The sequence below is a fragment of the Centroberyx gerrardi genome, chromosome 5 (genome assembly GCF_048128805.1).
Source record: "Centroberyx gerrardi isolate f3 chromosome 5, fCenGer3.hap1.cur.20231027, whole genome shotgun sequence".
In the NCBI taxonomy this organism is placed as follows: domain Eukaryota; kingdom Metazoa; phylum Chordata; class Actinopteri; order Beryciformes; family Berycidae; genus Centroberyx; species Centroberyx gerrardi.
This window is the reverse complement of record NC_136001.1, coordinates 18,658,880-18,681,655: the sequence shown is the minus strand read 5'-3', so window position 1 is coordinate 18,681,655 and position 22,776 is coordinate 18,658,880. Positions and strand designations below refer to the sequence as shown.

The following is a 22,776-nucleotide window of genomic DNA, read 5'->3' as shown; positions in this document are numbered from 1 at the left end:
ATTTTTGTCATTTTGTTGTTTATCCTTTGTGTTAACCTCCTTCCACCTGATTCACATATATGGAGATATTCACCATAATGAACCTTCCTATTTCCTGTTTTATTGTATAATTCTTATCAGAAAGACCTTCTCCTCGCTTGTTTACCTTTGCCACCATGTTACCTGTGGTTTTCCTGTTGTAATTTCTTGTTAGATCACTGAAATGTCAGTTTCACTACTCTATTGTCAATTGATACCATACAATAGTGATTCAACCTATACCCAGTTCATGAAAGCTTTTACATTTGCTGTTCTAAACGAGTGGTTCTCAATGTGGGATCCGGGGACCACCAGGGGTCCTTGAGGGGGTCCCCAACAAAACTGATGAATTGTTAAACTTCACCATTATTTAATTTACAAAAGTTAACACAATTAGAGAATGTAGAAGAATGATTATTTTGACTGTTATCTCTCTACCTATAATACAGATAGTCATGGAATTCTGGACAAAATCATATCTAACAATAAAAATATTCTCAGATTTGGGTTTGAGAGACAAAATCTCATCAAATTGGGGTCTGTGGCTCTAATGTGGACTAAATTATGGGTCCTTGACATGAAAACGGTTGAGAATCACTGATCTACACACCTATGAGGCAGTCCTTTTGTCCCGGGAAAATTCCTCCGCTGAAAAGGAAGTGATGCGTTTTATGTTCACAGAAGAGTAACAGTGGTTTGTTTGGAATATAAGAAGGCCGAAGAAATAAACTCAGAAGAGTGTCTTTATTATTAGCTACAGTACGTTGGACTCCACACCAAAGCAATGACCGCTTATCACCAATGGTGTCGCCATTATCAAGAAAAACAACAAGAATCCTGTGGACTGTCACTTGAATGAAAAAAAGTATATATGTTTGGATGTTGAAGTTTTTACAAGTGCTTTTCTGCCAGGTGTAAGATGAAGCAGAAATTCATGTGCTTGGTGTAGCTTCAGCGCTTCAACAACAAATGCTGTCATGGGACTCATGATAGCGATCTGATTCCTCACCAACGCTCCACCTGACACACAAATTGCCCTTTGGACCCAATTATGATCCACTGCAAGTCCCAGCACATCCTGGTTGCTGTGGTGCTTGTTTTCTCTGATTCCCTCGTGATCTCAGCCAAACGTAGAGAGGTGTACATAGGCTTTGAAGACCTTTGTCATTATACAGTTTTATTAAGAGTTATGTTCTATCTTAAGTCTGAAAAATCCCTTTTTTATATCCATCATTTGTTTTCTGCCAGTGTGGATGAAAGCCATAACTTGTTGTCTGTTTTGTGTCAGCAGTCTATTGTATAAAAACTTTGGTGATGTAACAAGGAGTTTATCAATGACACTTAAAGTGGAATAATCCTTTATTGAAGAATTCAGATGTGACATTCTTGTGGCAGAGGACAGTTCAATCGGTGTAACATGATCAAAACCCTCCCACATCTAGATTTTAGAGAACTGAGACTCGACCATTGTGTTATAAAAATGTACACCCTCCAGTCACTCTATATTTGATACACGTCCTGTTCAGTATGATTTCCGGCCCTTTCTGTGTGGAGTTTGCATGTTCTCCCTGTGTTCGCCTGGGTTTCCAAAGACGTGCAAGTCAGGTGCATAGGAGACTCTAAATTGCCCATAGGTGTGAATGTAAGTAATTGTCCGTCTGTATGTGTTATAGCCCTGTGATAGACTGGAGCGAGCAGGCAGTACACAAATATCTAATGCCTTGTATTCCCCTGTAAAATAAAAATTCACCTTAAAGTCCATTCATTGCACACAACACCGTGAATAAAACTGTGTTGAATTTAAGCATTTAGATCTAAAGTATGACATGTTTTAAGTGCTCCACAGATTTCAAGCCCAATTTGGAAAGACAGCTGAGTATATTATAGGTTTTCTATGATGAACTCATGTTTTCATTGTCAGGGTGCAAATACTTACAGACAATAAAGAACATCACTTTTTTATTTAGACATTGTGTATTTTACAATGGGAATTCAGTTCAATTCAATTCAACTCACTTCAATTCAACTCAATTCAATTCTCATGAAATATCTTTAATGGCCTTAAGACAGAATCCATCAATTTTGTCCTGCTTCATCATAACATTTTACTATATAGTTAGAACAGTTTAGTAAAAAATCTTATTTTGGCATCCAGAGGACTTGTGATGAAGAAATCACAATAACACACATTTTCACAGCTAACCCTGAAGCATGTTTTTCAGTCAAAAATGGCCAGGGATTTAATTTTGAAGTAGCAACTCAGTAAATTGACACTGTACCACTGTGAGGTCATAAATGAAGTTTACCTAATGACTAACTAGCATAGGGTTGAATCAGTATTCACAAATGTGTCAGCTGTTGTTAAGCTCTTATTTAAGCGCTGAATGTGTTATAGACCAGAGTTTGTCTGGTTCAATAAGGAAATACGTGTTTGTTGTCAGGAGGTAGAGCATTTGGGAAGTGTTTTTTTCAGTGTGAAACTGATGTCACACATGAACAAACACACATACTCCAGTGTACTCTCTTGCTGATCTGGCCAATTATGGCGGAGGAGACACACCTGCTATTGCAGGGTGCAATATGATTGGCTGCACCACAAAAGAGAAACTGGGTTACGGCAGTGAGGTGAACATGTAAACCAAACCCTTAACAAATGGTCTTTGAATTATGAGCTTAACCTTCACATGGGTTCCCTTGCCAACTGGAAACTCATCCGCTGTGTGCCTGGGTTGTTCCTGCCCTATCAGCTCATACTGAGGATAACTTTTATTACTTTATCTGATACATGCAAGAACTCATTTGACAGGAGGAAGAAAAGAGAAGGAACCTCAACACTCAAGAATAAAATTCAGCTAATCAACTGCATTTCTTCAATCTGATGAACATAACTGGAAGGAAGGGTAACTTTTAACTTCTTGTACTATAAAACAGAAAGTCACACTTTGTCATTTGACCTTTAATGGCTCCCACTGACCCCCTATATTATTTGCAGATGGTAGCCTATATTGTATGCTGTATACAAAACTGTGACTATACTGTCTAGATGGCTTATATGATTATCATTGCAACTTTGTGATTCGGTACATATTACATTATTTTTAGAATATTCTACACACAGAACTGTGTTAATTTAGCACGTTGTACCAAAGCAACACTCAAAGTAAATTTAGTTGAAAATCCTGATTTGTTTATCCTACTTCATATATTGGAAAATAATGGCCACAACTGTTTGAGCCTATCTGTTTGAGCTGCTTTGTCCAAGCTAAAGAATGAATGGTTGGACCTCGTCGCTGACAACAGCTGTCTCTGATGCTAGTTTGCATACATGACATAAGCATGAATGTATTTATTTTATTTTTTTGACATGTTTTTTTCCACCATCAATAGTTAGGAAAGTGAGAAAGAGCCAATGTGTGAAAGGATCTTTTTCTGCATTTGCCACTTGAGTCTGGTTCCCTCTCTCAGAAATCTCTTCAATCAGGCTGCTTCTCATTAGCTTTTACTGGAATATAATCACTGACTGATTTAGTTACTTTAGTTACTGAACAAAACATTACAGTGATCTGAGAGTCTTGATTGATGTTACAGTAATGAATTTACGAGCATCACTTTGAATGTTCAGGCATTTCTGAGGATGTGATGTTTTGTTACACATAGGCTACATATAAGTTATAGCTTTGAGAAGATAATAGCACACATGCATCCTGGGTAACATAACAGATGCTTCAGTCCTGCCCCTTTTACAGTAGACACATTCTCTGTGCTCTGTTGAGTGTTTTGTTGTGTCCCTTAAATGCCTTGAACTTTTGTCCAACATGTGAAGACATTCTCTTTTTTCTTCTCTCTCTCTCTGCCTTAGATTTTCTCCTTTCAGGGCCTTTTTGCTGCCGGGTGCCTGGACTGAAAAGAAAACTGAACAATCTCTGTAGTCTTTTGAAAGATCAACAACTTCATGGCTCAGACTCAGAAAGAAATATGTGTTACTTACTCTTCCTAAAATTCACAGATATACTTCATTTCATGATTTTTTTTTCAGAATGGTAAAATGATGCTGCTGTTTGATTTCCCTGCTAGTTCTCTAAGCCCCAGTTACCTTCCAGCCCATCATTCTCCAAGAGTATTATTTGATTCAAGCACAAGAGGCTATTTCAACTAAACACATAGTGCAAAAAGATAATATTATTGATGTTGGCATATTGTCTTGTATTGCTAATGTAATGTGCTAATGCTATGTGTTAATTGTAATGACACACCCACTTTACACATAGCCAAATAACTATTGCAGCTTCAGAATGCCAATGTAAATGATCCTTATTCAAGAATAGATGGTGTTTGTCAAACACTGTTAAGGCAGCACTCACTTGTATACAAAGGTAAAGTATTACTTTTATTATCTAAACACACTGCTCTCATGTATCATAGTACATTTGGAAGGCCATTTTCATCTTACAAGGCAGTTTTGGATGTAAAACTTTTTTCTAATACTGCCTAGTAATGATGATGATGACCCTAAGCAGGCATCATAGACTGTATAACAAGTGATACTACTTACTATATACAAACAAAAATCACAGTCCTGAACCCGTTCAGTATGTCTTTATTTGGCCTATTATTACAGGAGGTACGGTGGAATCAGTTATTACTTAAACATTTCCATAAATTTTATCCCATCTGAAACAAGCATATCAGTGTGTTTTCTTTTCAGCAATCCTGGTAAAAACTCCAGCCAAAGATTGCCTGCTGTTGTTTAGAAGGCTGTAAGGGTTCTTAAGCTTTTTCTACGTGGATCCCAAATTTGATATGTGTCACCCTGACAGCTAGACTCAATAATACACATACTACTACTGTCATGTGGGAAACCAACAGAAAGAAGCCTGCAACCTATTTTGGGTCCAAATCCATATAGTTTAAGAAATGGTGCTCCAGGTTTTATGGGATCTTAATTTAGCCTGGAGTATTTTGCGTCAGGTCAAAGTGATAGAGAATTAAACAATTGCTTTTAAAGGGTTAATATATATATAAGGTACTACAAGAGAGTTGAAGAAGTCAGTTAAAGTCACTGATATTCTTTTTGTGTGTTCTTTAATTGGCTTGATGGGCAGTGCAGCTGACAGTACCAGGCTGGCAGTCCCAGGACTTGCTACAGTGTGGCGTCTCATCTCAAGAGAAGGTATAGCCCCAGTCCTTGCTAGTATGAATGACATCATGTAACATTGGTGCCTGTTTACATGGATCACAAGACAAGCCAAGCTCTCTGCGGTTGTAAGATATGTTTAGGAGAGTGAGCAGGGTGGAGTTGAGGAAGTCAGTACAGATCCATGCAGGTTTCAGACTGGATAAAGACTCGCTCCAAGAGGAAACTATCCTTGCAACCATGATGCCCATAATAGTGGCACACTTTATTCAGATTTTGTGCCATGGCAGGTTGATTTTAGCTGCAGCGATGAATCTGTTTGAACCAAGAGGTGCAGGTGTAGCTGTCATTAAAACTGTTCAGCAAAAACCTCTGCAATGAAAGAGGTCATGAGATAACAGCAAAAAATAAAATTGACTGTCCTAATAACCTGTGTTTCAAAACAAATTACTGTGACTTGAGCCTGCAGTATCTTTGTTTGCTGATCAAGTGTGGTCAGCTCATGAACTTCTGATGGCCCTCCGAGCTCATCTTACCGGACAGTGCTGGGCTGTTGTAGGTGTTCTAACACTGTCTGGTAATGATGTTCCCTGAGCGCTGCACACACAACCAGATAAGGTGATCTTCACCTTTTTACCTGTTGGTCTCCAAAATGAATTATTGATGACACATACAGCAGATAAAAGAGATTATGGAACTGAAACGGAAACCCACCAATGTTACTGCGAGGCAAATGTTTGATCTCGCCGCTCTCCCATAAGAAGCCCTCCAGTATATGGCATGGAAACATACACAAGCAAAAGGAAGTTAAATACAGTGTTATATTGACACTTGATAGCACCTCCCATGTCTCAGTCCCATTGTGAAGGTACACTGGTTCCACCCTGAAGCTCGGTGTAGATTTTCTGTCCCCACCCTGTGTTTAGAGAATACTAGAGAAACGACTGTTGCAGAGGGAGGAGCTTCGTCTTCCCTCATCTGAGAACCTGCACTTTTTTTTTTTTTAACTCCTAATTGATTATTGCACCTGCATGGCATATTATGTTGCTGACATTGGAGACCTGTGTGAGGAAAAATAAACAAAGAGACCACTAGGAGTCCTGCTTCCTTGATCTTTCTTTCTGTCTGATTCAAGAACAGATGTACATTTTGTGTTTTCTCTCCCCTCTTTCCCACCCACCTTCCTCTGAATTCATCTTCAAAATGAATCTTTCTGGAATATCATCTGTATACTCAAGTTTACTTAATGATATGTTAAACTTATTTCATATCTATTTGGGGTCCTTAGGAAATCAGCGGTTGAGTATTTTTAGAATTGTGAGCATTTCAAATAAAATGTAGCATGTGACCAGCAGGGGGACCAATAATACACACAGTATATTATCAATAGTATTCAACATTCAACAGTGAGCTGCACAAGTCCACGCCAAATAATGGTCATTCAAGAACACACTGCAGAGGAGACTTATTTTAAACTACTAACATAATGTCAGATGTTTTATTATATTTATTTTTAATTTTCTGCAATTATTTTATTTAACTAAACAAGGTAGCTGCATAATAGATTATGTTCACACTATGATAATATCACATTATAAACTTACAGACAACGCAAAAGAATACAGTGTATCAATAAACACCCCAATAGTTTATCATGAATTCATGTAGTTGTAGCGTTACTTTGTTTCTCCGGTAGATGTCAGTCAAACATTGCTGTGTTCCTCGCGCGCGCAGAGAAATTGAAGAAGAAGAAGAAGCTTCCCCCTGCAATGAATTAACGTTAAACGAGCGTGCTAAGCTGCTAAACAACGTACATTTTATTCATACAACTTTGTCTTGAGACTACTGAAAGCTAGTGCTTGGAGTAACAATGTCAGGGATACCTCCAGATTCATGGCAGCCACCAACAGTGGCTTTGGAGACAACGTAAGCTTTTACCAATGCTAATGCTAGCTAGCTAATAGTAAGTCTAGCTAGTTAGCTGTCTAATGTTAGGCGGTTAGTTAGCTAGAGTAGTTGACATGAGTGATGACAAACTTATTGCGGGGCTTGAAATAAGCTCTAGCACCCCGTTAAATCCTAGTGAATTTTGGTTACACTTCCTTACTTTGTTTCTTGCCTTATTATTCTGCCACGATGTTGGTTTTGTTTGGGTGCTTGTTAATACGTGATCTACACGAGGTCACGGATCACCATTACTTTGCGTTATATGCATATGATCCCCAGCTAACTACTAGTAATAGCATGACTACTACTGCAGTTCAATGAGAGTGGCTGAGACTAATGTTCATCATGCATTACAGCATGGGGACGGTTGTATTGGAGCTGTACTGGAGGCATGCCCCGAAGACCTGCAAGAACTTTGCCGAGTTGGCCAGGAGAGGCTACTACAACAACACAAAGTTTCACCGAATAATCAAAGACTTCATGGTGCAAGGTGGAGATCCTACAGGAACAGGTGGGTACATTTCAAAAGGATATGTAGAGGCCAATCAAAACATCACCAGGTGTGTATGGTCAAGAACACAGAATCGGGGAATGAGGACCAGATGCATAGCTTCACACATTGCATTAATGTGTATTTTGTATCCTGATGGTATCTGAGAGTTATCTTATTATCTTGTTTATGTCCTCACCAATAAGTATACCCCAGATACAGCTGGTGCTCATTCCTGTGCTGTTAGGCAAACTATCAGTTTTGTTGCATTGTTTTTATCCTGGTAAGGAACAGGGAGCACACTCAAACACACCCAAATTTGACCTCTCTGGCAAAAAGTGATCTGAAAATGCCATCTTGCAAAAGGGATTTTTTTTTTTTGAGTGTGAGATGGAGGCAAAACTGAGCTTATCAGGAATCTGTGTAGGTCATATGCTAAAGGAATTGAAGTGGTGAAATACAAATTTTTGGCATTTTTTAATAAAGCGTGATATGTTCGGTTTTGTGCAATACAGGGTAGTATCAATTTGCTGTCTTGTCCTTCAGATATTTCATACAGTAAATCTGCAGCTTGTGTTCCTTACAGGTCGGGGTGGTGCCTCCATATTTGGTAAACAGTTTGAAGATGAACTGCATCCTGAACTGAGATTCACAGGTAACTACAGTGAAAAGCATGTTTTCGAGGAAGAGCTAAAAAGCTGCTTTTAGCAAATTAACTCATTTAATATCAAAAGATTAATATTGAGACCTGCATCCGGTTGTCTTTACAGAAATAGAAGAGAACCATCTTATATACTGTATGTCAGTCACTATATGTACGTCTGTCACTATAATCTGTGGAGACTGTATTGTGGAATATAGATGACAGATGTTTTTATGAACTATAAACTTGCCAAGGTTCCAGAAGCACAGCCCAGTACTAAAATACCAAAATACAAATGCTGGAATACAAACAGGAACATGATATGTGATGAGACAAAAAGATGCTGAGATGAGAAATGTGACTTTTTAATGCTAATACGATCCTTCAAGCTATGATAAAGCTTCAATCTGGGTTTTTTAGGAATACATTATGGCTAAATATATCCTGATTCCTGAAGAGTTGCTGACAGGGTAAACACTGGAATTGGAGTTGTGGAATGTTTTCTACTAGAGATGGGATTTTTTTCCCATAACCCTAAGTCATGTAGTCGACTTGCATGTAACTCAGTTAATCACTTCCATCCCTTGTTTTTCCCTTTTGGGCCACCAGGCCCTCGGCCAGTGCGACTGTTCTGAACTGCCTCATTCCTGCCACCACTGCTGCCTACCACAAGCAGCAAACATTTTACCCACAAAGCACATACAGGAACTTGTCTTTGTAACCGTGGTGCAGAAACCCACGCGCAGTATAGGAACAACAGGATCTTGCATGCAGTGCAAAGAAACGGTGCAAGTGCAAAAGTGCAAGTCACACATTTATCATTGTGGTCCTCATTGTACCATAACACTGTAGGGCAGATCCATCTTAGAACTGCATGGCAGAATATCTCATAGAAAACCAAGTGTCTGGCTGTATTGATGGCATTGGGTGCCTTAAGATTTTGTGACCAAACACAATCTCCATATTACATTAATTAAAGGTAATAGCTGCCAAATTTGAAATTGCATTTGTGTCTCATGCATCTCTTGACGTGAAATCTATTTGATTAAAATCAACCACCCACCAAAAACACCAGCTTTGTGTTACTGACTGGTGACTTTTACTGTATATGTGACACTTCATGGTTATAAATGTATAACACTGAAAAGTTATAAAACCTTTTAACGCTCTCATTTTATTTCTGTGTGTCTGTTAAGGTGCAGGTATTCTGGCGATGGCCAATACAGGACCGGACACCAATGGAAGCCAATTCTTCCTTACTGTCGGACCCACTCAGTGGTTGGATGGAAAGCACACTATTTTTGGAAGAGTATACCAAGGGATCGGAGTGCTGAACCGAGTTGGAATGGTGGAGACCAACGCTCAGGATCGGCCAGTCGATGATATTAAAATCCTCAGAACAAATGTACCCAATTGACCAAATCCTGATTACTTCTAAATTGTTGTTTTTTTACATTGATTCTTTTTTTATATAAATAAAATGGTTGTTTAAAATCTTTCAATATGTACAATTTTTTCACAGTATGAAACACAAACAGGAAATAATATGGTTTATGCAAAATAGTAATCCATAAACATACTGTAGGAGTACTAATTCAAAGTTAGCGAAGCAGATCATTCCATCTCAAAGAAATCAAACAATTCAAACCCAACTCTCACTATCAAGTGGAATCAAGAGGTGAATGTATGGGGAAAGACTTCTGTTATTCTGTTGTATAAGGCTTTGCTGCTGCTGCTAAAAATAACTCAAACTTTGATTGCATAGCACTTTTCTAAAAATGGTTTACATAAAAGTTTATAGAAAACCACAAAAGCAAGGCAAAAATTGTAAGAACATCCAACGCAATAAAAACGAGAACAAAATGGCAAGCAAACTCAATAAAAACTGTAAAAAGCCCGAAAAGATGATACTGATGGTCTGCCTCAGTTCTTTGGGAAGTTGGACTGCAAAAGTCTGTTTTTAGCCATTTTTAGTTGCAAGTTACAATTGTAGAAATCTCCAGAAGGGCCATGTTGAAGGATTTTAGGCTGTGATCTGGCTCATACTGGGTTAAAAGGTAAAATAAAAGTGTTTTGCACAATATAAAGATATGAAAAGTGTTGTTTCCAACATTACAGAAATGATACATTGTCTCAGAGGACTTTGTTTTTAGTACTTTTTCATTACAAATTGCATTTTACTTTGACCAGTAAGCATGAGAAATATGAATGACGCTACACAATTGGTTGATGATAAGAAAAGCCACCTCACTGTATACAGGAAAGCGTTTGGACAGTTACTTATCTGTTGTCATACTCTGTTATACAGGCCGTTTGAGTCATCACAGAGATGATAGTTTTTAGTGAGGGACATGGGCTACATTTCAGCAAAACATATATATTGGTTACACTTGTGCTTTGTCCAGTTAGTCAAATTTGTACACATGAGACAAAGGCTTAAACTCTGGTTGGTTAGGGATTATTGCTATAAATTACTGTTATTGTTTTCTACCAGTATCATTGTTCTAGGATAGAAAGAAAATATGTTTATCATGTTGTGACATGTTGCCTCCTGTACGTCACAGCTAAATGTTTTCCGGCTGGTTTACAAGTTTTGGGTGTCAACTGACTGCCAACTAACTTGCGCAAATGAACTGATTGCCTCAAAGCAGGTGATATGCAAGTCAAAACATATAGAATCAAATGCACAAACAGCTTATCATCAAACTGTAAGTTGGTACGTTATGAATTTATAATGTCAGAGAAGAATAGGATTTTTTCAACCTATTCATTTGTGGTACTTCCCCTTAAAACAATCCAAAGTTTATGCTTTTCATTGTGCGATAATGTGACTGAGATGATGAACAAAACTCCTTCAAGAGCATTGTGGGGCAGCGGGCCTCCAGAATAATCTGTGACCTCTGAAACTCAGCAATCTCTGCTGCTTGGGAATTATTTACGGCTCAGCAGTCCATATTGTAAGATAATTAATTCACTCACCTCGGATATGTATCATGAGTTCAAGAGAATTTTATTGAAAGAGCCGTATTGTCCTAGAAAGTGTGTTTTATTATACAAACACTAAAAGTCTTATACAACTGGAAAAGTAAAAGTAAAAAAAGAAGTAAAAAAAAAAAAAATCCCCTATAAATGTAGTCATCTATATTAGCTCTAATGAAAAATCTACCTAAAATAAGGGAAAGTACAGTTAAAGGCACTATAGCAAAAGACTAGATTTTAATTTTAGACTTAAGTCATATACACTGAATGTACATAATATTAGGAACACTATCTTCTCATGACACACTAATAAGGTGAATCCAGGTAAAAGACATTATCCCTTATTGATTTCCCTTATTAAATCTATTAAAGGAGATGTAGATAAAGAGAAGGATACAAGATAGAGAAGGATTTTTAAGCTTTTTTTTAAGGATTGTGAAAGAGGTACTGCAACTCAATATTCAGAAAGAGGTCCCTAAGATTTTGTACATTCAGTGTATGCAACACTTATTCTAATAAACTTAGTATTGTAGTGGATATTTGATATACTTTGTTATCTCACCATAAAAAAAGTATGGGCAAATCAAACCTATCATATAAAACTTAACCTGTTCTACATATTTTTAAAAACACAAAATGAATGACAATGCCATTCCTTTGATGAATTGAAGTGATGTATTACTTTGAAAGGAATGGCATTTCATTGATTATTGTACTTCCCAGCATCAGGGACATGCGTTAGGGCACTGAGGCCGGATGTTTCCTTTGCCATCATTGGAAGATCATCTGCAGGTCGGCAGCTTGTCTTGAGACGCTGGGGGAAGATATGAATATAGTCATACTCAAATAACAAGCTCATCTACAGCATTACAGTAAGCATGGGTCACAGATAATAGCTTCCAATGATTTGTCCAAGTATCAGCATGATACACTGGATTATAATGTCAAATATCACATGAATTTCAGACATTAAATCATTATTTCAAATGGCTGTTAAAACAAGGAAATCATTAATGAGCAGCTGTTAATAACATCACTGACCTGCCAGAGAGTGCCTTTCCCTCGGGCCAGTTTGAAAATCATGGTTATGGGAATCATAGCGAGAGATGACACAGCCAGAAACCAGCCAAACCAGTACGCCCACCAAGGATACACGTACGTGTTGTTGAACTTCAGGGGGCTGTACCTCAGCAGCGAAAACACAAGTGTTCCCTGTTAAGAGATACGTATGAGAAAGAAAAAGAACATTGTGGGATTAAAGGGAAACATTATTTGCATGCCTATAAATTATTACCACCTGTCTTAGACACTTACAGTGCAAATCAGAGGGGTGGCATAGAGCCAACAGTACTTTATCAGTGGCAGGGGTTTGTAACCAATCATGTCCTCGATGTTCTCACAGAACCGTTCAGCACCTGCGACAGAAACAAGCATGTTATGTGGTTATGTGGCTAAGGCTGATATGCAACTCTGTACAATAAGTGTAATTCTAATGTAATAACATACAGCAACCAGAGACACCGTCCACCAACCATATCTCACCATATATCCATCCAATAACGACTGACTGGCAGATTGACAACAGAATTAGAGTGGGACCGCTGCACACATAGTGATCAAAGAGCTGGAGAATGTATGAGCCAGCCTGAGATGAAATAAATGAAGTTAATAAGACAATACGTTGGTTTGGATGTGAATCATCTTTTATTGTTTATCTAATTATAAAACAGCGTGATAAGATGCCTGTACAAAATTGACGATTTTTTAGTTACATAGGATTTTTAAATATGCAGTGTATTGGGTGTTTTTACAGCTCACCTCTGACACCATGAACAGGCCCAGCAGATAGCAGATAATACAGATCAGCATCAGCAGAAGCTCTCTGCGATATCCTTTTCGGATCACAGAGGGGTAGACATCCGTTAAAGACGTCATGAGGCTCTCGAGCCCAACAAACTGGAGAATGACAGACAGACAGACAGAGAGAGAGAGGGGGAAAGAAGTGTGCATAGGAGGGAATGAGATAAGAAACATGATAGGAATTCCTTGTAGTGAGGTGCAAGGCATGCTGCAGCTCTGACCTGACCGTCTATTCCTAATAAGATGATCATGGTGAAGAAACACACTGCCCACAGCTGCGGGCAGGGCAGCAGGGTCACTGCCTGTGGGTACACTATGAACACGAGGCCAGGGCCTGCAGAGTGAAAGCAACAGTGGTTAAAGCAATATTCCACTTCGTTTTAACATGGGGGTTATTCGGCACTTGACCACCATGAAAACCAGAATATAAACTACTCACCAAGATCCGATGCAGCGGGGACGAGTTTGTATACTGAACAAAAATATAAACGTTTTGGTTTTGCTCCCATTTTTCATGAGTTGAAATAAAAGATCTAAGACTTTTTCTATACACACAAAAGGCTTATTTCTCTCAAATTTTGTTCACAAATTTGTTTAACTCGTGTTAGTGAGCACTTCTCCTTTGCCAAGATAATAGATCCACCTGACAGATGTGGCATATCAAGATGCTGATTAAACAGCATGATTATTGCACAGGTGTGCCTTGGGCTGGTCACAATAAAAGGCCACTCTAAAATGTGCAGTTTTATCTTGAAAAAAGACATTTATTAGGCACTGAACTATGGATCTCACATGACTAGGGCTACAGATATGCATTTTTTGAAAACCAGTCAGTATCTGGTGTGACCACCATTTGCCTCATGCAGAGCGACACATCTCCTTCACAGAGTTGATCAGGTTGTTGATTGTGGCCTGTGGAGTGTTGGTCCACTTCTCTTCAATGGCTGTGCGAAGTTGCTGGATATTGGCAGGAATCGGAACACGCTGTCGTACACGCCGATCCAGAGCATCCCAAACATGCTCAATGGGTGACATGTCTGGTGAGTATGCAGGCCGTGCAAGAACTGGGATGTTTTCAGCTTCCAGGAATTGTGTACAGATCCTTGCAACATGGGGCCGTGCATTATTATCATTATCATGCTGCAACATGAGTTCTGGTAGACATTCCTGCAGTCAGCATGCCAATTGCACACTCCCTCAAAACTTGTTGTTGACATCTGTGGCATTGTATTGTGTAATAAAACCGCACATTTTAGAGTGGCCTATTATTGTGACCAGCCCAAGGCACACCTGTGCAATAATCATGCTGTTTAATCAGCATCTTGATATGCCACACCTGTCAGGTGGATGGATTATCTTGGCATGAACTCATGAAAAATGGGAGCAAAACCAAAAAGTGTTGCGTTTATATTTTTGTTCAGTGTAGATTCAACAACACATCCCGCTTTTAAGACAACACAGCAGTCCTGTGTCTGTTGTCATTTTGCATTTCTATTCGTAGTTTACACTAACATTAGTATTTAAAAATAAAAGTAGATCCGGTCTCCCAAACAGGAACTATCTCTTCTATGTTCTCTTCTATCAATAAAAATGCTATTTGGCGAAATTATGTTCTAAAACGTTGGACCCACAGTCAGTTGAAAATCACAGTAGTGGGATCTGCTGTTGAAACTGTTCACAAACGTGTTAAATGTCAGTTTGCAGGATACTTTCGTGGCCTCATTCAAATGAATGGGAAGTAAAATCCAAATGCTACAAACTCGTCCAGATCTGATCATCCGATCTTGGTGAGTAGTTTATATTCTGGTTTCCATGGCAGTCAAGTGCCGAATAACACCCATGTTAAAACTAAGTGGAATATTGCTTTAAAGTTTAAAGTTTAAAGTTTGTTTCTAGTGCAGTAGTTCCTCATTTGAGGATTCAAGGCAGAGAAATCATTATAGAGATAGACTGAAAACCTGGGACAAAATGTCATAGCATGTCAGAAAGACATAATCATACAGTACAGTATAATTTATCAGCTGCATTGCCACAGGGGAAGGAGGATGGAAATTTATCAAAATTGCTAAGATAGCCCCGAGGAAAAAAAAGGTGTGAAATCACTTAATATAGCGTGTCTCAGTAAAATCCTAGCGTCAGCTTAAAATCCTGCCATTGTGAAACAGATGGATATCTTGTATGCTACACCCTTACCTGACTCAGCAACTGAAGAAATATTGACACTCTGTTTTTGTGCCATATAACCCAGAATTGAGAAAATGGCAAAGCCGGATACAAAACTGGTCCCGCTATTCAACAAGCAAAGTAAGAAGGAGTCTCTGCAAACCAGAAAGAATCATTGCAGTCTGCTATGATTTCTATCACAGTAACATATGTAGATAGTGTTAAATTTACATGCAGGCTAATAGACACCATGGAGTTCAAATAACAACTACATTAAAATGATTTGTAGCTATGTCAACTGAAAAGTAACAAGATAAAAATAAAAGCTGCAAATCATTAGAGATTGTGCTAAATACAACTGCAATGACTGAAATAGAAACCATATTCTTAATGATAATCCTGATTGTTTACAAAGCACTCACCTGTAACAGTTGTTGTTGTACTTGTTGTAGCTCCCAAGTGTAGTCAGGTATCCCAAGCATATGGCGTAGGAATAAAATATTTGGGTCCCAGCATCAATCCAAACCTGTGACCAAGTGACAAATGTTTTGCTGAGATTTTGTTGTAGTTCATCAACGTTGCTGCTGTTGCTGTGTAATTAAACTAACCATGCAGTGAATATAGGTGGAGTGATACCTGTGGATCAGCCAGCCGTGACGCATTGGGATACATGTAGTAATGGATGCCATGTGAGGCTCCAGGAAGGGTCACTCCTCGGACCAACAGCACCACCAACATGACATAGGGGAACGTGGCCGTGAAGTAGACAGCCTAAGGTCGAGGAGATCAATCAGTTTGTTAAAAATTAAACAAAGAATACTACACACTACAGTCTGTGGATTTGTTGCCACATTCTCTAGTTTACTGAGTTAGGGATTTGTTGTCAGGGATTACAGCAGGCCACAATGTTAACTGGTCATTGCTGTGGTGGTTTTGCTCTGGAGCACTGTGACGTTTATTCCTTGGATTTTCTGCTGATGAAGTTTAAGTTTCTATAGTTACCGGCTTTTTCCTTTGTCTGTACATCCATGATGGCTATTGCTGGTCGTGCTAATTACCGAAAAAACAGCCTCCTGAGTGTCCTGAATGCTGCTACCCTCACCGCATCACCATCAGAAGAAGTAAAAAATAATTTGACAATGGCATTTTTGAGGTGAAACAGTGGGGATCACATGCAAACAGACTGAGATCCTCGCTTTTCAATTTTACCTTTCCAGTGGATCTTACTCCCTTCCAGACACAGAAGTAGCAGATAATCCACGTCAGCAGCAGGTACAGAGAAAGGTCCTTCTGTATAGATCCCAAGGTATCTATACCATTTGATAGATGTAGCACCCGTCGTCTGTGAGGACCAATGTACTGTCAGTGAATCTGAACATCTTGAGGCACACTGCAAAAATGTCCATCTTAACAAGTCATTTAGTCTCATATTCAGTCTTACAATCTTATTTAAAAAAAAAAAAAAAAAACAAGTACAAAATTCTGCGTATGGGGTAAGATAATTCCAGTTCTTTTCAGTACTGGTTAATTTGTTTCAGGAATTTTCAAGAAGCAAGGCTATCAAGCTAGGCTATCAAAAAAATGATGATTTAGGAAAATTCTTGAAAGTCCATTTGCAATGGAAATTATCTCAACTAATTGGCCAATTTGTTGTTATTTTAAGAACAATAAGACTTTAAAATGATTTCTGCAAGATTCTTGTTATTCACTTTGGAGATAAGCGGTCATTGCTTGATGTTTTGCACTGCATTTCCCAGCAATCACTTCGCAACAGTGTTGCCAGTACTTTGACGTCACTGGACTGACAGCAGCTCCCAGACCCACAAACAAACAAGCATGGGCTGCTAGTGAAGCAACTACAAATAACAGAACAACTGAATTTCAGCTGGTGCCTAAGCGTGACCATGTCTACAGAGACGGTAGTATTTATACTATTGCCGTGTTCACGTCAGATTTAAGCCATTCACATCAACCTCCTGGTGGTAATTACAAGTGGGACATGGGCATTTTTGCGGGCTCTGATAGCTTCCATTTGGCATCATGAATTGTGGACGTGTGTCAATATGAGCGGCAAACACTGCAGCGAATCCACTAATGTTGGCAGTTCAAGATAATAAAAATCAAAATTTATATTCACAGTACTACAATCACGACTACTTACAAAAAGCGAGTAATGTCTGCTGCAATTTGTTTATGGTTGACTTTAAATAAAAAAACTTCAAAATAAATCATTTGAATGTCGGCATTCCAATGAGTTAAAGGAATAGTTCACCCAAAAATGAAAATTCTGTCATTATCCCTCATGCCAGTTGAAACACAGGTGAAGTTTGTTTGTCCACATAGCACACAGGGAGGTTGCCAGCACAACTCCGTAGCAGCCTTCTCCAAAACAACTGTCAAAGTCATTGGGGACCGATTCTTTAGAGTTCCAAAAAGAGCAAAAAATGACCATAAACGTGCTCCATGCAGCTCATGGAGCATAATCCAAGCCTTCTGAAGCCACTCATGCGATTTCGCATTGTGAGTATTGTGAGTAACTATATTTACACCATTATTTAGTGCAAATCTTCTGTTGTTTCTGAAAATGTTTACGCTTGCGTGCTCCCAGACCTCGAATGTTCACGCTATGCTCAACGAAAACGCGCAACTTTACCCACTTGCGTGTTTACACTCCTACTCATAGGTCTCAACTGATGGCCACACCTAATTAACTGAATTGGATTTCACCAAATAATTTCTGGATAAGACAAGTTGGCTAATAAACCAGCCAGCGTTAGGCAGTTATCAGCTATCGGAACATAACAGAGTTGGGCAAGCTAACGTTAGCTAGCAATAGATCTAACAAGCTGCAACTCACTGTAGCTCAGCATAATAATAAAGACACTCTGTAGACTGTGGTTAACAAACGGTAGCGAGACCTACCAGTCTAAAAGAAAAAGAGTCACCTCTGCACCTCTGTTCAGTCCCTACTCATCTTTGAGTGTTTTTCAGCTTTTCAGCTTTTCAATTGATGACGTTTGAGTTTCTGTAGGTATTGGTCTTGTCTGTTGGTGATCGCTGCTCATGCTAACAACAAAGTTCTTCTTCTATTCATTCCAAACAAACCACTGTTCCAACCAAATCGCTGCTTCTGTAAATGTAAAACACATCACTTCCTTTGCACCAGAGGTTGAATCACTATTGTATGGTAGCAGTCAGCAATAGACAGTAGCAAAGAGGACAGTCCTTTATATGAAAAGTTGCAGATTATCACTTTAAATTTAGAATACTAGATTACATGACTTGTTGGGATTGATATTTTTTTGCAGTGCAATGTGATGACAAAATAATTGGTGCCACACATTTTTCAGGGGATTATGTTTTGTGTATAGTTTGTATCATAGTAACATAGCAATGAAGAAACTATGTAAGATTAGCATAACACTGATACTTGGGACACAATAAGAATCACCCTAAAAGGGAAGAAGGCCTGGACCCTCGTTTGTAAGTTTCTTATACACAAATGTTGTGATTGAAATCAAATAGCATAACATTTTATGAAAAAATAAACAGAATTTCTCCTCTTATCTCTTGTACTGTAAAACCTCCAATAGTGGCCTAGGTGAAATTTTCAACAACCAATATGACCAGCTGTTTATTAGAGGTAGGTTATTATTGGGGACAGACTTTTATTTCATCTGTACATCAAAACCAAAATGCCACAACCCATTTTCGGAAACAGCAGACAAAATTAGGGTTAAATATTATACTTGTATCTGTGTATAGTTTCCTATTACAATATTAAGACCTAACATATAATTCTTTCAAATAGCGGAGGTCTTCATTACACCAATTTTGTCAGTCATTGCCAATCTAGAATCTCTGACTAATTACATTTCTTAAATTTAATAGTATTAATTAAACTACATTTCATTTGGATAAAAACTTACTGCCAAAACTCTATAACTGATGATGTGGCATTCAAAGGCAAGGTCCAGTTAGCAGTGGCATTATGGTTGTTTAATACCACACAAGCATCTGAAATACAGTATATCAAAGTTTTGTTAAACACAATAGAAACTGAGGATGCATGCTCTCTAATAAACGTCTTTAAGTGAAGAAATGGTCTTAAAAAAAAAGTAACTTGTATTGATCAATATGAGCAAATAGGCTAATTTCAAGTGCCTAAAACCAATATAAACATTATTCTTAACTTTAACTGGAAAGAAAACATGCAAAATCTTGTTTCTTACTGGTATGTTGTTAAATAACTTTATATGATATTTGTAGGATAGACCTTATTACAATGTGGACTATGTTTGGTTCTAAATTGCTCTGAGACAGTATGAGTACATTATTAGCTAAATGACTGCTAGTATGTGTGTGTGTGTGTGTGTGTGTGTGATAGGGTGTGATAGCATGGACATTATACTTCACGGCAAACAACTCAGTTACCTGTATTCCATGTGTTATTGCAGGTGGCCCATGGCAACTCGGCAGAAAAGGAAGAGAAAAGGTAGAGAAAAGCCCACGCAAGAATCACAATGTAGCTGGTACATCCATAAACGATGATCACTTGGCTGGCGTATCCCATGCCTGAAAATCACACATGAAGTTAACATGGCATGTGCATCTTTTTGTTGTCCTTAATTGTTCTTCGTCATTCTTACTAAATTGTTTTCATCCCAATAAAGAGCGGCAGGTCTAACTCACCTTCAAACAGGGGGCAAATCTTTCTCCAGCATGTGATTCCCCCCTGGCTGGTGTACTGGCCCAGTGCCGTCTCCAGGACAAACAAAGGAATGCCACAGGTCCCGAGGAACAGGATATAAGGGATGAAGAAAGCACCTGCCAGGATGAGTAAAGCATTGTGGGAAACTGTCAAATGAGGAATTGTGGATGCTATGTTGTTATTTGTTTACATGGTATATGGGTTTGGGCAGCAGGGTGGCATAATGAGGGGAAAAAAATCCCCAAATCCTCACACTGAAAATGTATTTATGCTGATGTGGGCATATCATATTTGCAATAATATCGATTATTATTGAACTTTCAACACTTTTTCAACATCTGCTGCTTGATTGATTGGTTGATTGATTTTATTTTGGAATTTATTTTTTCTCAACCATATTTTCGTCTTTGTGAGAATAGAGAATGGACTATAGTGCAGGATCATCCGCATACAGGAAAAAAGTTGCTTCAGTGAGTGATTTATTCACTTATCAGGGTATCAGGGTGTCAAGAAGTATGAGGGTGAAATTATTTCTGCCTATGAACTTACTTCGCCACCCTCTGTCTGCACCCTCTGTTTGAAAACTGTGCTCATGTTTGAATTTCTGAGTCTATTCAATTTGATGTCCAGCCCAAGGACTATGGTATCTGTCAAGTAAATACATTTTTTTTAAGGATTCGGCAAAGAATGTGACTCTGCTCTTTGCATAAACACAGGCAGTGCTGTATTTTCATAGCTTTTCATCACCTGTCATCATCCTGAATCATCAGATGTGAAGTAGAGGGAGAAAGAGCTCATCCCAAAAATGAGATGAGCTAATAATAATGCAATTGGACAGCATTACACAACCTGCTTATTTAGAAAATTAAAAAACATTAAAAAAAAATGCATAGATTATGCACATGCAAAATCTATGTTATGTCATGCTTAAATGATAGTTCCCCTCAGTCCATTGGGAAAAATTACAGAAATTCTATTCTATTCTATTTTAGTCTGTTGAGGGTAGCCACATTTGTCACTAGATCACCACTCATTCCAGTTATTCTACAGCAATAGGCACCTTTCAAAACAAATGTTACAAAGTGCTTTACATAGATTAAAGGAAAATAAAACATACTGATAAAACATATACTGATACAAGAGCAAATACAAGACATCATATAACAAGCTAATAAGACAATAGAGACATAATAAAATGTACAGTAAAATGCAAGGTTATAAAAATGAGTTTTGAGCAATGTCTTAAAAGAGGTCTTTGATTCTGCCTGTCCATACATTCTTTCAATGGCGAATGACCAGTAATTTATACCTTATTTATTTATAGCCTACCTGTAGTTCACTGGTAAAATTTTATGTTTGCATTTAGAATGAAATGAGGAAATTTAAAGTTTGCATGCAGGATCTGACACTCTGTAGTACAACTATATCAAAAAGCACTTTCACTAATTTCAGAGCATAATTAGCTGAAATACTCACCACCACCATTCTTGTAGCACAGATACGGGAACCTCCACACATTTCCAAGTCCAATAATAGCACCAGCCATAGTCAGAATGAACTCCTTTTTGTTCGCCCACCGGTCGCGCTCATTAACTGTTTGTAGGGTATTCTGTAGCTGAAAGTGGCACGGCCTGCACAGAGAGCCGGCCATGCTGCCAAGTGAGAAATGGTCTAATGGCTGAACTGGTAGAGCTCGAGCTGCTGGATCAACTGGCTAGGGATTGTTGGACGCAGCTTTTATAGGCAAGCAAACAAACTGGCAGGTATTTTAGCCTCTAGGGGGACCCCTAGATGGAGATTCATATATCATTTTCCCACATATTTAAGTTAAGTATTCAGTGTGACTAATTTCTTTTCAGATGGTATTAAAGGCTTTGCATTCAGGGCTCGAACACAATTTGAATGGTTGACGTCCTGCATATTGCTGAGCCTAAGGCAAAACATTATAAAAGGAGTACCGGTATGTCCCCAAGATGGAAGAGACTGGTACATACAGTAGGACTGATTGATTTAAATGAATGAATCAGTGAATGACTGAATGCACAAACAAATAAAAATAATTTGATGATTCAGGTTTCTGATTTGTGGGATTTTAACTGGAATATGATCTTACATATCCAATTTATTTGATTTGCATTACAAAAGGAGAATGAGTATGACAGAGTATGTCATGAGCAACACAAGTTGCATCTTTTTTAACCCCTGTGTTTACAGCGGCCCTCTTCCTGTTTTGTGCTGTAAAGCAATATCCCTTTGTGCCTCAAAACAGTTGAGCAGATTTCATTTTACACAATGTAAAAGACAGTGTAGAGGTCGCTAGGCTGCCAGTCTTCATGACAATGGTTTCGTTTGTTTACGATAATTATAATAATGTCTCAAAATTAAAGTGGTAATGATTTATTGATATTAAAATGTTAAATAAATAAATAAAATGTTAAATGCTAATAGGAATTCTGAGTCAGCATGACAAAGATGCTGGATCTCTATCTTCAACGGATGTGATTTACAAGAGAATGGTGGTCATTAGATTAGCTACCAAACTGCCTGAAAATGAAACTATTTTCTATCTCATTGCTCTCAGTTTGGATATTTCCTCATGTTATTGAGAGGGCCTTTTACATATTTCATTTTCTATGATGCAAACTAAGTCAGAGAACCACACTGAGAGATCTTCAAATCATAGGATCTTCAAACATAAATAAGACCTGCGAAGGCCACAGAAAGACACAATAGATCTATGAGTAACCCAGTAGGCTAGGACTTAAAGACTTGTCAGTGTGTGTGTGCGTGCATGCGTGCGTGTGTGTTTAGGCTCCTGCTGCCCCCAATGA

At 38.3% G+C, this 22,776-nt stretch overlaps 2 protein-coding genes across 2 annotated transcripts; one reads left to right on the top strand and one right to left on the bottom strand.

Annotated features, from left to right (window-relative positions):
• Positions 1–6,891: 6,891 nt before the first annotated feature.
• ppil1 (peptidylprolyl isomerase (cyclophilin)-like 1) lies at positions 6,892–10,084 on the top strand. Its single transcript, XM_071912678.2, has 4 exons — positions 6,892–7,078; positions 7,456–7,610; positions 8,176–8,244; positions 9,429–10,084. Exons 1-4 carry the CDS (start codon positions 7,023–7,025, stop codon positions 9,647–9,649), a joined length of 501 nt encoding a protein of 166 aa, XP_071768779.1. The 5' UTR covers positions 6,892–7,022; the 3' UTR covers positions 9,650–10,084.
• A 1,139-nt stretch (positions 10,085–11,223) lies between these two features.
• On the bottom strand, positions 11,224–21,596 carry LOC139922227 (sodium- and chloride-dependent GABA transporter 2). The gene is made up of 14 exons (XM_078283445.1): positions 21,422–21,596; positions 19,927–20,091; positions 19,669–19,809; positions 19,164–19,251; positions 16,444–16,576; positions 15,871–16,005; positions 15,657–15,760; positions 15,265–15,389; positions 13,293–13,405; positions 13,030–13,167; positions 12,754–12,856; positions 12,526–12,626; positions 12,253–12,423; positions 11,224–12,025 (listed from the first exon to the last, which is right to left on the bottom strand). The coding sequence occupies exons 1-14, from the start codon at positions 21,594–21,596 to the stop codon at positions 11,912–11,914; spliced, it is 1,806 nt and encodes a 601-aa protein (XP_078139571.1). The 3' UTR covers positions 11,224–11,911.
• Positions 21,597–22,776: the final 1,180 nt, after the last annotated feature.

Excerpts from the sequence above, each read along its gene's own strand:
- ppil1 (XM_071912678.2), top strand. The coding sequence starts at position 7,023 with ATGTCAGGGATACCTCCAGATTCATGGCAGCCACCAACAGTGGCTTTG. Across the intron at positions 7,079-7,455 it reads ACAGTGGCTTTGGAGACAAC|CATGGGGACGGTTGTATTGG; the intron begins GTAAGCTTTTAC and ends CATGCATTACAG. Across the intron at positions 7,611-8,175 it reads TGGAGATCCTACAGGAACAG|GTCGGGGTGGTGCCTCCATA; the intron begins GTGGGTACATTT and ends TGTTCCTTACAG.
- LOC139922227 (XM_078283445.1), bottom strand. The coding sequence starts at position 21,596 with ATGGCCGGCTCTCTGTGCAGGCCGTGCCACTTTCAGCTACAGAATACC. Across the intron at positions 20,092-21,421 it reads GTGCTACAAGAATGGTGGTG|TTTCCCACAATGCTTTACTC; the intron begins GTGAGTATTTCA and ends CTCATTTGACAG. Across the intron at positions 15,390-15,656 it reads TACAACAACAACTGTTACAG|AGACTCCTTCTTACTTTGCT; the intron begins GTGAGTGCTTTG and ends TCTGGTTTGCAG.